The 15,646-nt window shown below is 43.3% G+C and overlaps 2 protein-coding genes across 4 annotated transcripts in view; one reads left to right on the forward strand and one right to left on the reverse strand.

The window, feature by feature from the left end:
* The first annotated feature begins 699 nt into the window (after positions 1 to 699).
* Positions 700 to 7,778, forward strand: LOC134459051 (homeobox protein Nkx-6.3-like). 2 transcript variants are annotated; one of them, XM_063211390.1, is made up of 3 exons: positions 700 to 1,274; positions 1,798 to 1,955; positions 5,846 to 7,778. In XM_063211390.1, exons 1-3 carry the CDS (start codon positions 818 to 820, stop codon positions 6,134 to 6,136), a joined length of 906 nt encoding a protein of 301 aa, XP_063067460.1. In that variant the 5' UTR covers positions 700 to 817; the 3' UTR covers positions 6,137 to 7,778. The 2 variants fall into 2 exon arrangements, with proteins under 2 accessions (XP_063067460.1, XP_063067461.1); XM_063211391.1 differs by having other exon boundaries at positions 1,798 to 1,949.
* A 5,922-nt stretch (positions 7,779 to 13,700) lies between these two features.
* Positions 13,701 to 15,646, reverse strand: part of LOC134458460 (glycerol-3-phosphate acyltransferase 4-like) — a 34,336-nt gene continuing 32,390 nt past the window's right edge. For both annotated transcript variants that reach the window (XM_063210792.1, XM_063210790.1), the window contains exon 13: positions 13,701 to 15,515. In XM_063210792.1, coding sequence (XP_063066862.1) covers positions 14,774 to 15,515 — 742 coding nt within the window. In that variant the 3' untranslated portion in view covers positions 13,701 to 14,773. The remainder of the gene's footprint in view (positions 15,516 to 15,646) is intronic.

Raw genomic sequence — 15,646 nt, forward strand, 5'->3', positions numbered from 1 at the left:
GTGCCGGCCCTTTCAGAAAACGAGATGGCCTATTGACCAACCACCTCTTTCAATAATGGCGATTCATTGAGTGAGCACCACCTTTTTTTTCCCCCTGGACCCGTCGCAGCCCTCTTCTGGTCCGACCGTGGGCCAGACATGGCCTTGTTATCTATAGAGAATGGGTGATAAAAATACAACACAGCACAAGGTGTGTGTGGGCGGGGCAGGGCCGGGCTCTTTTGTCCAGTCATTCTGGAGCCACTGAGGCTGGATTAAGGTCGCTCTTGTCCAGCCTTGCCACCTAAAATAAAAAAAAACTCCTTGTGCTTGACCTTAGTGTCTTATTTAGTGTGCGAAACTGCTCCTACGTTGAACTGTACTTTTTGGGTCCACGCACCTACTTATTTTTCTAAACATCTAGAGCACAACAATACCTTTGCCTCCAGCCTGGCCGCCTAGCCTGCCAGCCTGCTGTTCCCCTCTCTCCCTCACCTCTCTACAGATATGCCTACAGCAGGACTCCGGACCCCCAAGATCCATAGACTATCCATCCCCACCTAAGGAGGAAAACCTTTTTATCGGGAGAAGATCCGATCCGTTGCTTGACCAAACATCTCAGAGGGCATGCAATGCTGTCTGCTGAATGAAGTGGGCACAGGAACTCAGGTGAGACTTTAGGAGAGTTTAGTGAGGATTGACAGAGCATTCACACACTGTAGGAGTAGCCGGAGAGACACTACCATCTGGGGCGGCCCTATGGGGGTTGTGTGACTAGCATTTGTGTGGGATAACGATATCGATACAGGTTTACAAGACACTTCACTGCCCACTGTTGATGGATCACCCTGACTCTGCTCCATCGTTTCTCCATGGGGCTATGCATGGAGGCAGCTTCCCTCAAAGGCACCACTACCAGTCCTCCCCATCATGCCCCTTAGCCTCTCACAGCAGCCTGAACAGGGCCAACAGACCACCACAAGGAGATGCCCACTGGCCTAATGGCGGACCCACCACCACCACCAGTAGTGCCCCCTTCCTCCTCCTCCACCACCCCGGGCCTCGTCACGCTCAGCTGCTGGCCGGACTCTGCGCCACCACGTCGTCAGGTTTGGATGCCAACGGTGGTGGTGGTGACACTACTGGTGCCTCGTGCCAACAGGTGGGGGGCCCTGGACTTGGACTGTCTGCTGCCCTGAAGGAGGGGCTCCTGCTTAGGACCCAGGGGATGGGTGGACGTGAAGAAGACCCTGGGTTGAGAATGGAAGAGGCACAGCAAATACGCACAGCAACAGGCAAGTGTATGCCTCTTCACTTGGCTACTACAACATAAGAAAATGAATAACATTATTAAAAATTGTACCCACTGAAGTCTACAAATTAGTTGGCTTCATATGTCACTTTACATAAGTTTAATGGACCTAAGGTTGAGAATGGAAGATGCACAGCAAAGACACAGCAACAGGGAAGTGCATGCCTCATTCCTCAGCAACAACATTTATAACAATTTTACCCACTGAAGTCTACAAATTAGTAGGATTCATACATGTCATTTTACACAAGTTTAATGCAACTACTGTAATACATACACAAAGAGCCAGTCTCCCATCATGCCTAGTTCACTTCACTAATCGTTCTCCATTAATGCTAACTTAAAATTCAACACAAGGCTTAATTGATAAGATCTTCGTGGTCATTCATGGTTTTCATGAGGAGAAAACATACAAGCCAAGACTTTAATGCCATTTCACTAGAATTAACCATGCACTTACCCTCATAAATGAAGGCATATTTACTGATTTATTGTTTTATTTTTAGGAGCATCAAAACTCCACAAAAAGAAGCACAGCAGGCCTACCTTCAGCGGATACCAGATCTTCGTCCTGGAAAAATCCTTTGAACAGAACAAATACCTGTCGTCAACGGAGAAAAAGCAGCTGGCCCGATCCTTGGGGATGGCCGAATCACAGGTGAAGGTGAGATTGGCTTCTCTGTGTGTACATGTGGTGAAAAAAGATTATGGTTTCTGTAAAACTCTACCACCCTACTGTATTAAAAAAATCATTAAATGTTGAACATAGCATACATGAAAATACATGCTTGCTTGGTCAGCATTTTCTGTGTTAATTCCTATCAGTGCTCTTAGAATAACAGTTGTATCAATGACCAAAGAAGGTGAGTGCAATGAATTATTGTCTATGCAATACTTTTTGAATGATGTGGTGAGCCACGTAGTCGTGATTTGCAGAGGTACCCAAAGTAAAAGTAGAAGAACATCTATGGTGCACTGTAAGTGTTGTCACTAGCACATGTGCAGGGGTGGAAAGTAACTAATTACATTTACTCAAGTATTGTACTTGAGTAGCTTTTATGAGTACTTTGTACTTTTTAAGTAGTTTTTAAAATTAATACTTTTACTTGTACTTAAGGACATTTTGACCCAAGTACTTTACTCTCGTTACACTGGAACCTGGCCTGAGTACTGAGTAAAAAAATAGACAAAATGACATTCAAAATAATGCCACAATCTGCCGGAAATGAAAGGTTATGCAGGATGGCACACAGCATTTCCGCTATTTTACTATCTTGGATCAATGTATTGGATGATGGCTTGTGCCAAGCAAGATATAGAGGATATGAGGACGATATTCAAGTGAAAAAAAAAAATATCGAGAGGAGAGCTAATTAAAAGTAACTAAGTACTTTTACTCAAATTACATTTTAAGTGAAGTACTTTTTACTTTTACTTGAGTAGATTTTTAGATAGGTACTTTTACTTTTACTTGAGTAGGATTTAGGCAAAGTAAAGATACTTTTACTTGTGTACAGATTTTCTGTACTCTTTCCACCTCTGCACATGGTGTTACACAGCAGTTACAGCAGTCATTCCATTGTGCATAATGAGGTGGCTACATGTTGTTACTGAAGAAAAAAACGAGAAAAGAAAGTGTCATTTTGATCCAACCAGCGCAGAGTCTATAGTGACTGTAGACCAGTTACTGAGTGAAGTTACGTACTTGCATCGGAAGGAAACTATGGCAGGTTTTGTTTGTTACTTCTGCTTTCACCTCTGGGCATGGCATGAGTTGATTACCAGTGTGGCAAGCTATGTGCAAGCTCAGCCTGATCTCCAAAAATTCCGTGCTCCTGGACATGGATGTTAAGGACACGAAATCCGTGTCCAGGAGCACGGATTCCGTGCTCCTAGACACAGAATTGTTTTCCGTGATGGGCACACGGAACTGCTTTCTATATTCCCACAGCACTGTGTTAACTTTGTCATTAGAAAATACATACCAAATGCTAATCCTAAACAAAATAATGCTATAGCAATTTAAGTTGTGCAGTGACCAAAACATTCCCTAACCTGTCATTAAAGACATATTTTTGAGAAATACCTTTTCCAGTTGGTTGATAGGCTATCAAATTCCTATAATGAATGCAAGAATACTAGCTGTGTCCGGACCAAAACAATCCCTAACCCTAACTTGTCAGTAAGAAATGTTTTTTTGAGAAAAAATATTTGAAATTAGAAAAATCCTGAGAAAACACAAGACTGTGGAAACATACAGTGAGTCCAATATGTATTTGATCCCTTGCTGATTTTGTTGGTTTGCCTACTAACAAAGACATGATCAGTCAATAAATGTTATGATATGAAGAGACAGAATATCAAAAAGAAAATCCAGAAATTAACTTAAGAGAATATATATTAATTTATTTCCATATCATCGAGCAAAATAAGTATTTGATCCCCTGCCAACTGATTACAGTTCCGGGCCCACAGACCAGATGGGCACTTCCGATCAACTTGTCATCTGAATTAAAGACACCTGTACATACTAACATGCATAAAAGACACATTGAATCAGCAGAATCAGTCCATAGTATGAGTGAATCTATCACACTCCAACCTCACCAGCATGGGAAAGACCAAAGAGTGGTCAAATTATATCAGGGACAAGATTTTAGACTTGAACAAAGATTAAATGGGCTGCAAAGCCACAAGAAAGAGACTGGGTATTAATGACTCAGTTGTTGATGCATTTCTTCCAAAATGTGAGGAATACAAAATGACTATCCATCAGCCTGTCTGGGGCTCTATACACGATTTGACCTTTTGTAGGGATTTGATAATCATGAGAACAGAAAGAAAGCACCCTAGACCTGTACGGGATGAACTAGGCAATGATATCAAAGCTACTGGGACCAAAATCACTGAGAAAACTACTGGTAGCACTTAATGCCACAGAGGTTTAAAATCCTGTAGTGCACACATGGTACCTCTACTTCAGAAGGAACCTGTGCAGTCCCACCTGAGGTTCGCCAACGGACATCAGACTGGTTTAGGATATGATAAGGAGGTGCTGTAGTCAGATGAAACCAAAATCAAGCTGTTTGGCATTAACACAATTCAATGTGTTTTGAGAAAGAGTACTGCTGTCTACAGTATGATCACAAGAACACCCTCCTCACCATCATGCATGAAAGTGGTATCATTATGGTTTGAGGGTGTTTGTCTGGCCAAGGCACAGGGCAACTTCACATCGTCAATGAATGGATGGAGGGAGAGGTGTAATGTGCAATCCTGAGTGCAAACGTCCTTCCCTCCACCACTACACTGAAGGGTGGGCCATTTTTGGATCTCCCAACATGACAATAATACACAACATACAGTCAAAGCAACGAAGGAGTGGCTCAATAAGAAGCATATTAAAGTCGTGGAGTGGCCTACAGTCTGCAAATATTAACCCTATAGTAATTCTATGGAAAGAACTGAACCTCCCATTTGCCAAGATACAGACCACAAACTGTTAATGTTTTAGAGATAATATGCAAAGAAAAATGGGCAAAAATATTTTCTACTTTATGCACAAACATTGTCATCAACTAAAAGAAGCATCGGACCTCAGTGCTAGACAACTAGGGCTTTGCCACAAAGCACTTTATCTTCTTTAGCTAGAGGGGTCAAATACTTATTTGCCTAAATTAAATAGAAATAAATCAAAATATATTATTTTAAGTTATTTTCCGGAATTTATTTTTGATATTCTGTCTCTCCATGTTTGAATATATATTATCATAAATTTATAGACTGATCATGTCTTTATTAGTGGGCAAACCGGCAAAATCAGCAAGGGATCAAATACATATTGGACTCACTGTAGAACTGTGGGAGTATGGAGAGCAGTTCTGTGTGTCCATCACGGAAAATAATTCTGTGTCCAGGAGCACGGAATTTTGGCCAAATTCGTGCTACTGGACACGGATTTCATGTCCTTAACATCCGTGTCCAGGAGCACAGAATTTTTGGAGATCATGTTGGCAAGCTAGGCTTCTCAATAGGCCTAACTGGTGACCCAAGATGTCAGAACCCACAGTGATTGCTCAGAACAAATCGTAATGTAATGACAAAATAATGATAATAAATAATAATAACTTTTATATTGTCGATTTTGTTATTAAAAGCGTCTGGCAAATGCAATGCAATGTAAGGTAATGTAGACATGGAGACGTCATCAGCTGTTGCGAGTAACTAGACAGCTTTTAACACACTTGACAGCTTGCAACACCAAAAAAGAAAACACAGTGGTGTAGCCGCCAATCCTCTCAGTGTAGCGCCGCTTTGAAGGTTTTATGCAGGTCATACAACGCTTCCACCCAACAGCACATGCCTGATGAAGACCCTGTTGGGTCGAACCTTCAAAGCGGCGCTATAGTGTGCAGACTTCTACTCTTTTCCAATATCAGATACGCCTTTGTCCTGTACCTGGCCTCAGTGAGGTGGGATGTGCATACTCTTAATCTTAGTTATGAAGTACCCGCCAATCCTGACATGGGATCTCTACTGTACGTATATGTGCAGGTGTGGTTTCAGAACCGCAGGACCAAATGGAGGAGGACATCAGCAGCACCAGGATCAGACCCGGAGGGCAGAACGGCCAGAGCACGGGTCACACCTGCTGCTGCCCAGGTCAGGCCTCTGCCGGACGGGGAAGACGACAACAAACCGCTTGACCCCAACAGGGACGACGACCGGGTTCAAAGGTTACTCAGGCGTCACGGTCAGAGCCACCACAGCCCCCCAGGTGAGATGTCAGTGCTGCAAATGGAAAAGGCGTTTACTACACACTTCTCACACTGCAAAGATGTATGATGCAGGGTTTGGTTGGACGTGGAAGTGAATGCCTTCGTGTGGGACAGTGGAACTTAGGAATAGGCCTGCCCTGCACCATACTGTAATGGACAATGACTCTGGACAATCGATTCAACTTGAAAATACTGTACGTCTAATCTGATTGGGTGGACCTGAAAGACAAGTGCCTACAACAGCCAATCCATGGCTATAACTGAGGTAAATGGTGAGGCCTGGTATAAACGCTGTAAAGATACAGGGTGCATTCCAATATGCAACCTTGCATCCTCCACTTGGGCTTGTGGCCTCACGTTTTGCTGTTGCCCTGCCTCTGTGGAGAAAACAGTTTAGTGTTCCCGCTGTCAGCCTTACCAAAACAATTTTTGGGAGACTATTCTTCATTTACCATCCTGTTTGAAAATGAGCAAATGACTTTACAATTGAGCTTTTGCGAGATATTGAAATACAACGCGGTTGTAAGTGATGCCATCACGACATATTACTTCCTGGTACGAGGCCACAAGCACAAGTGGAGGATGCAAGGTCGCATATTGGAACGCACTCATCCACAGTGAAACTGAAACCAAAGCATCTGAGTCCCAGTGTGGAGGCTGACATGAGGGGCTTGGTAGTGAACACGAAGCTGCATCTGCGTGTCTTTGTCAGAGGGCACTAGAGCGTAATTGAGGGTGTGCACCACAGCGGTAGAAAATAACACTAGAGGTGATCCCGCCCCCCCTTTTACGGCAATCTGTAGCGGCCATTATCTGTAGGTAGATCAGAGAAATGGAAATTAACGGAGAACAAGGCTCACCTCTGTCAAAAATGGCTTAATCATGTGAAAATGTCCATCAACACACTATACAAGGACAATAGTTGAAGTGTGTTGCTAACTATGTTCATAAAAGATATTTGATTTTTAAATGTATTTTATCGACTCATATGATTTAAGTAGATATTTAGCCTGACATTTCAAATCTGGTCTTTGATTAATGTGTTACTTCATATTCAAACAGTTTTAGTCATTTTTTGACAGGGGTGGGCGTGTTCTCCATTGACTTGCATTGCCTGAAGGAACCTACACTACCTACGGAAGTTGGGAAGCTCCATCTGCCATTTCCCAGTGCTGTCCCAAATTGCTGTGTTATTTTCTACCTCTATGGTGTGCACTTTCAGACGAGGATCCAGCCAAAGGGCTTGAGCGTCTTTTGACTTTGTGGATGGATTACAATACAGACAATTTGTCTTCTTGCTTTCTATTCATATGTCCACATATACATTTTGGAGCAGCACATATTGGGAAATAAAAGGAATAAAAGGATTTTAAAATAAAAGAATTCTGCAAGGCTACTATTTGCACTAAGGATGGTCTGGTGACCAAACACATTCTGCACGTGTGGGTAGACTATAAAAAATACCAGCTGTCTCAGAATTCAAAGTTATTATTTTTAGACTTTATTAGTGAGGATAGTCAAGAGAGAGACAGGAAAGAGAGAAAAGGGAGAGAAAGAGACGGGGAGGCATCGGCATAGGACCTGGGCCGGAATCGAACCCAGGTCAGCCGCATAGCAGACGAGTGCTCTAGTCAGTGCCGCAGTAGGGCCAGAATCAAAATTTACTTTAAATCCTTATTGTAAGTTGTGTGAAGCTTTGAATTGAAGCTTTGTGTTGTTCACAAATGTTCAATTCAAAGCTTCACACAACTTATAATAAAGATTTAATTTAAAGTGGAAATCTGACGCAGGCGAACTTCTTCAAGTTCATTTCAAGTTAAACCATGCACATTTTTTACAGATTTACAGCAAAATGAATTAACTATATAAGTTGTCATGGCTTATGATTGATATAATTTCTTACAGTGTAGTACTTTTATAACTTTTCTAAAAATCAATGTAAAGCAATAAAAAAAATAATTGCATCGGTTACTACTAGTGTGCGAGTTCCTTTCTTTGCTGCATTGTACATTCAAAAGATTCCACTGTTAAAGGGGTATGCCACTATTTTGGGGCTTAATACAGTTAAAATTGTTGGCCAGGGTTTATAAAGGTGGTAAATTGTTTATTTTTCATGTTAAGCATTGTCTTGCTTTAAGTGAAAGTCAATGGATCACTGTAGCATGTAGCATATACACGGATGCATTGACTTTCACTAGCTTAGCGACATGCTCCCTCTTTTAACTGGTGTTAAAGCAAGTTAACGGCTTACATGAAAGATAACACTTTACCACCTTTATAAACCCTGGCCAACGATTTTAACTGTATTAAGCCCCAAAATAGAGGCATACCCCTTTAAGAGCCAGGCCCAGGGGGAACTCTAACCTTTCCATGCTTGGCGTCAACCCTGCCTGTTTCATGCGGCCACAGCGCTATGATGGATGTATGCATGCTGGTGTTTCATGTCTGGATGTGTTTGCAACTCTCCAACAGGGGAAGGGAGTGATAAGCCAAGAGGGAAAGCAAATAGTCCTGTCAAATGCTCAAACACCTTTTCTCTCTCTCTCTCTCTCTCTCTCGCTCGTTCACCCACACACCAATCCACCCCAAGGACCTTCCTTTCACACGTACGTACAGACACAGACAGACACAGAAACAGACACAGACGCAGGTCAGTGTGCACCTTCCTTTCTCTCTCTCTCTCACACACACACACAGCATTCACCAGCAATGATCCCCCATTCCTGTCCATTCTTGCAATGGTATCCAAGAAGAACACCCACTCCAGAGACTTTCTTTACAAGTTTGTACACATGGGCCCATTATACGCAATTATTGGGAACAAATTACAGCCTTTCACAGACGCGTATTGTTAAGAAGATGTGTTGGTTTGATGACGGAAATTATGTGGGGGAAAAATAATTTGGATGACTCGTGTCACTGTTATCTCTTCATTGAAGATGCCAAAATGCTTTTATTTTTCTTCCGGGGTGATTTGCTTCAATGCATGAGGTTGAGATTCACCAAAAAAAATGAACGAAGCTGTTGGTTCTCATAGTAGGCAGGGTCACACATGTAGGGCAAGGATCAGCGACCTTAAAACACTGGAGGTGGGAGCCAGGTTGTTGGCACTGATATAATTCATGTTGCTACAGCTAATCATTTGAGATAAAATACAAGGCCCCACCCTGGTGAGGGTGCTTAGGAGTCTTTCTTTAGCGCATAAATGAGCTGCAACACAGCGTGTGTGTACACAGCCATGCCAGGAAAAGCCTTGTCTAATCTACCGAGCCTGTCTCTAAAGGGAGTGGGTGCAGCCTGAGAGAAATGATACGATCATTCTTTCACTTTTGCGCACATTCACACACACGCGCGCGCACGCACGCGCATGCACACGCACAGAAGTCCAGTAGTTCTCAACCATTTTTGAATAAATGCCCCCTGGACCTTATTCTACAGTAAGCCTCCCAATGCTCCCTTGTCTTTGGTATTAAAACAAACAAAATAAACGAATGCCCCCCAATCAATCAATCCATCAAAATTACTTACGGTACATATTCACATTATCATACATACCTGTCATTCAATGCACTAAAGATCAGAGAAAGAGAAAAGCGAAGAAAAAACTACATTGTGTTATAGAAATAGTAGATAATTAACTATCACCAAAAGGCAGATGAGAATAAAGCTTTTTTTAATTTTTTTTAAAAAACAAGATACTGTTGGGGCAGTTCTAATATGGACAGGAAGCTGGTTCCAGCATTTTGCAGCATAATGACTAAATGCCACTTCATCCCGTATAGATTTGACTCTAGGCAAAACCAATGGCAACTGGGGGGCTATAGATGCACCAACGAACGAACGAACGCACGCACGCACTCACTCACCCTCGTGAGACCTGTGCATTTGAGGACGGCAGTCTTCCTGTGGGCCTAATCAGATCACAAGCATGGGGGCCCCTATTCTCCACCCGCAGATTTCTGAAGCTAGGCATCCGGGCCCCTCCACACCTCACAGCACATGTGTAAACCGCACACACACACACACACACACACGCACACACGCACAGACAGACACAGACGCACGCGCACACACACACAAACACACACACACAGATGCGCGCGCGCACACACACACACACGCATACGCACACACAGACGCGCACGCACACACACACACAGACACGCACACACCGACGCGCGCGCACACACACAGACACGCATACACACACACAGACTGCGAACTCATTTGAGGTGAGCAGTAAATGGGTAGCAGACGAGGTGAGAGAGAGGTGAGACGAGGACAGCAGAGAGGAGACAGACAGGTATAGGGCATCGTTATCGTTTCATTCACTAATGGCAGTAGCAGCAGTAATAGCAGTGCTTTTATTGTCACGACTACGCCCACTCTCTCTCTCTCTCTCTCTCTCTCTCTTCCTCCCTCGTTAACAGTTGGAAGATACATGATTAGTGGGGGAACTATCGGTAGTGGGCTACAGAAGCATACAAAAGGAGAGGGAGGATGAACGGAGAGAAAGACGAGATTGATGGTCCATCTGTGTGAAAAGGAGAGTGGAAGTGAAAGGATGGAAATAAAAAAGGGAGAGAGAGGGAGAGAGGGAGAGAGAGAGAGAGAGAGAGAGAGAGAGAGAGAGAGAGAGAGAGAGAGAGGTGAATTGGGGAGGGAGAGGTGAATTGAGGACAAGTCTAGCCTGATTGCCAAGCCTCCCACCACTGGATGGGAGCACGGTTGGGGCATAGGGTACGCGGGCATACACCGCACAGACCAACCCCACAGGCAGGCATTCATGTCATACCTATGGTATTTTAGAAAAAAAGAGGTATCACACACCAATTAAGTCTTTCTTGAGGTGCTGGCCTCTTGTGCATATTACAAATGTTAAAGAAAATGCTGTGTGCACTCTGCTCCATGTTCTCATTTTGAAGTGACGCGGTGTCGGCCATCTTGCCTTCTTCAAACTTCACTTCAAAATTAAAACATGGAGAAGAGTGTGCAGCATTACCTTTTCATAATACGTATGGTATTAACATATCGCCCCGAGAGGGTAGAGCACGGTAATTACAGGGTTCCCACACCTTATTCATGAACAAATTCAAGCACTTTTCAAGCACCTTTAAGCACCAATTTTTCAGTTTTCCAGCACCTTTAATGGGTCAGGGGAAGGGGATGTGGGGGTCCTGCATTCTAATCAATTTTAGGGTGGCGAATGGCAAATCCCATCTGACATCTCACTCCCTCAGATTTTTGATGTCCCTGAACAATTTATTTCAATTATTTGGCTTACTGAGTTTGACTTGACACAAATTTCAAGCATTTTCAAGCACTTCACCAAAAATTCAAGCATTTCCACAACCTTGAAAACACTTCATTGAAATTCAAGCATTTTCAAGGAATTCAAGCACCAGTGGAAACCCTGTAATTAGATGCTGTGCAGTAAATGTTGCGGTGTTAATTCAACACTTAGAGTGTTCATTTAAGTCCAAATTATGTCAAATCAACTCTCTAAGTGTTAAATGAGCACTGCAGAATTTACTGTGTGTGCTCGCTCCCGTGGCCACGTAGAGAGCACAAGTAGAGAGTGGTGTTCTCATGTAGACAACACAAACTACTTTCTTTGAGGAAAAATACAGACGACAAAGCCAGATCAAGAGTTTTTCGTGCTGCTTTTGTGCACAATGAGGGGCAAGAGAGGGGTGTTGGGGTTTGGATCCGGCTCCACACAGTACACTGCTCTGCAAAACGCCTCATTGTTATGGTGCAACACCATGAACGCAGCAGTAAATAGAATACAGATGGTCTTCTACTCACTGACGTGAATACAAGGACAGACAGCGCGCTTCTATTGCATTCCATTCAACGGAATTTTGAAACTTCCACGACTGTTCTGTGAGGATTCTTCCCCCTACATGTCCTGATTTGTTCCTTCCTTGACTGTCAATTAAAAAGAATTCTAAAAGAATTCTAGCCATCAATCAACTAACAATGCTCATTGGTCATTTAAAGGGACACTGTGCAGGAAATGGTCAAAAAAGGTACTGCAACTATGCTGCTCATTGAAACTGGGCTGCATATTGCCAAATTTGATCTTTACATGAAAGTTTACTAAGTAATAAACAAATATTTTCTAGTATGGTCCAAGTAGTCTTTTTTGCAGCTAAAAATGGCTATTTTTGGAAATTCAAAATGGCGGACCATGGAGAAGATCCCCCTTTTCACATATAAAAAGTGCAATTTTTCCAGTCATAATGAATACTTAGAATTTGATGGTGGTGGTAAGTATTCATGAAAAAGGTAACATTAGTGAATGGGCAGCATGAATACTGGAAATAAACAACTAAAAATCTCACACAGTGTCCCTTTAAACAATTTTAATAGCTCTATAAAATAAAGGGTCAGCCCTAATATTTGGCTTGTTTGAAATGGACAGGAAACTACCGTTTGCACGAGCACAACGTAGAGTAGACTCTCTGCAAGAACTGGCAAGGAGAGGCATTGTTTCAAGTCTCCCATAGAGATGAATAGGAAATGCTGATCTCTTCCCCCCCGTTTCCTGGTTTAGTCCCACCCCCTGCCGTTGCTTCACTTCTGAATAGAACACACGCCGTCCCCTCTATTCAGTGTCAGTAGGCTCGTTCGTGACGAAGCAGTAAGATTTTTGCGAGGCAGTGGGCATGCACACTTTGCCAGTTTGATGCATTGTGGTTAGACAATGCCTCAAACTGGCAAAGTGCGCATGCCCACTGCCTAGCAAAAATCTTACTGCGTCGTCACGAACGAGCCTAATGGTTCTACTACACCCTGTTACATGACCATCACTAGTTCTAACTGATGCAATACAGTAGTTATGGTGTAGCACTAGTGCTGCCAAATTGTGCATGGCTTTTTATTCGATTTGTATCGATTTGTATTCGATTTAGTATTAACACCACTAAACACCAAGGACCACAATGTAAATAAGCTTTGAGCTTTATTGTGCTATCCTGACTCTCTGTTTTTTTAATTTAAGTATGTGGTGCGTTTTAAATGAAACTCAATCATGTATTTATTTTATTTATATGAACTGAAGATGTCAAATATATTCATTCATTCATTCATTGAAGGTTGCTTAGTGGAGTGGTGATCCTGAATCAAATTAAAGAAGTGAATTAAACTCAGAAAATCCCGAGTCTGATTTTATTCTTGCATCCAACCAAACTCTGACAAGCCTGTGAATACTATCAATCTTGGACGGATGACCAGAATTATAGCATAGAGCAGGGGTGGGGAACCTTTTTCATTCGAGGGGCCACTTCAAATTCATCCGAGGGCTGTAAAAGTCCTCCGAGGGCCGTATTATGAACACAAACCAGGATTTCCCCCTACACTTTAGGCCTATATTGTAGGCATCCACCTTAAAAACAGTCCTCACCTTTTCTAGGAACCCTGAATATAACTTAATTGTATTGCAAATTTAATTTCTAATAATTCTTTACAAAATATGTCATATTTCATGTGAAGCTGCATAACATTAAAATCATACTGGGGGCCGGATAAAACGACCTCAAGGGCCGCAAACGATCCTCGAGACAGAGGTTCCCCACCCCTGGCATAGAGGAACTTCACCTAACGAAGACATAGAGGCAGAGAAGATGTAGAGTTAAAAAGAGCACACGTGGTGTTTTTATTTAAAAATAAACAAACACCCAAAACACAAACCCTGCACACTACAGCAGCTATAGCATGCACAGCGGGGCCAACTCTTGTGTTTCAATGGCACAGTCATGGCTGTCGTCTCTTTCTTGGTTTCTCAGCATTCACCGCCCTTTGTGTTTCTTTTTTTCAAGCAACCGTTTTTGGAAAATAAGCTCGTTTTACATCTCCCTTGGAGTTAAATAATTGAGTTATGCCCTTTTCCTTTACTTTCAGCTATTCGCTAACAACGAAATTTCTATCGGCAAGCTAGCATATATAATTGATAAGAATGGGGTGCAATTCAATGATAATGGCTAACTTGGAACTAGCTCTAGAACTAATATCACTCGACTGAAAGGACGACTGGAAGAACAGGAGAGAGGTCAATCACCGGTATAAAACTCAATTACTTTCCTCAAAGGGAAGGTGTAAAATAAGCTTATTTTCAGAAATGGTGGACAGTCGCTTTAAATCAACTCATCTTTTTTCTAAATTGCTTGACTTTGACCTTCTCCTGAGAATATCCCTCTTTTCTGTATGTTTTCCCCCTTTACCTACACCTTAACAGTAAACTTCAGAACAACTATTCACAATTGTAAACCACATAAAATAGAATAAAACAAAAAACAACAACATTCGTTATCTGAAATGTAACAGAACCTCTGAAAAAAAAAACCCCAACATATTCGCTTATCCCTGTCTTTGACGTGCAAAGTGTGCAAAAAAAAAAAACTAAATAAAACCTAAAACAAACAAAATAAAACAAAACAAAAACCAATCAAAGAGACCCGTGAGAACTTAAGACAGCAAGAAAAGCCAGAGTTCCACAGACCTCCAGCCTTATGGAGGGACACGTCCCATAACAGTTATGCCCAGCCAAATGGCCCTCTGTTCTGGGCCAGGCTTGCGGAAGGCTCCCCCCCAATACCCCTTATGCCTCCGTAACTCTAAACATTTAGCAGGCACCTGTGCGGCGGTGGCATCTTAAAAGTGATTGGCACGATGGCAGCAAAGAAATGCCAACCGGCTCCTCTCAGGAGCACCCAGTGTTCTCGTCGACGCCAGTCTCTGCGTTACTCTGCGAGCAGCCGCCATCGTTCTCAGCATCTGTCAGAGGGCACGTGAGCCCATCGTCATCATTAATGCTATTATCAGTCTTATCGTCACAAACTACCTCGTCTGAACCGGTGTGGTCGCAAGTCTTCCCTTCTGATTGGCTGGGGCCTGCCTGGCTGTCTGAGTGGTGTCCATCTCCCATGGTTACACTCTGCTCACATGACTGTCCATTATGCTCATCTTCATCACCATCACCACCATCATCATCATCAACTCTGCCACTTTGATCATGCTGGACTGGCTGATTGCCCTGCGTAGTAGAGTCAATGTGATCACTCGTCTTCCGATCTGCCTCTATGGTTTCCGCGCTATCGCAATGGTGGTCGAGGTCGTCGTGGTCGTGGTGGTCTTCCCCAGAGCCTCCGTGATTACATGGCAGTGCAGGGAGATCTTCTGTCCCAGGACTCTGGTCACTGGAGCTGGCCTGGTCCTCCTCCTCTTCTTCTTCTTCTTCTTCAGGATCGGTCTGAGCGCCGCACAGGCAGGGCTGCAGCTGCTGCTGCTGCTCTTCCTGCTCCAGAGCGCCGCCCTCCTGGTGGTGGTGGGGGCAGCAGTGTGCGTCGCGTTCCTCCTGCATGCCCACCAGCACTTTGCTGTACAGCTTCTGCTGCTCCTCCTTGAACACCCCTTTCACCTTCTGACGCTTCAGGCCGCCGTCCCTGTAGCACGCACACACGCACGCACGCACGCACGCACGCACACACACACACACACACAGTTCAGCCAGTGACCTTTAAATCACCTGGGCCCTGACAAGTTTATGAGCATGAGCTGATTGTACTGGAATTTC

The sequence above is a fragment of the Engraulis encrasicolus genome, chromosome 11 (genome assembly GCF_034702125.1).
Source record: "Engraulis encrasicolus isolate BLACKSEA-1 chromosome 11, IST_EnEncr_1.0, whole genome shotgun sequence".
NCBI lineage: Eukaryota > Metazoa > Chordata > Actinopteri > Clupeiformes > Engraulidae > Engraulis > Engraulis encrasicolus.

What these genes read in the sequence shown, in the direction of transcription:
- LOC134459051 (XM_063211390.1), top strand. Translation starts at nt 818, where the DNA reads ATGGATCACCCTGACTCTGCTCCATCGTTTCTCCATGGGGCTATGCAT. An exon ending in GCAAATACGCACAGCAACAG is followed by an intron (nt 1,275 to 1,797) that starts GCAAGTGTATGC and finishes TTTTATTTTTAG; the next exon opens with GAGCATCAAAACTCCACAAA. An exon ending in TGGCCGAATCACAGGTGAAG is followed by an intron (nt 1,956 to 5,845) that starts GTGAGATTGGCT and finishes GTATATGTGCAG; the next exon opens with GTGTGGTTTCAGAACCGCAG.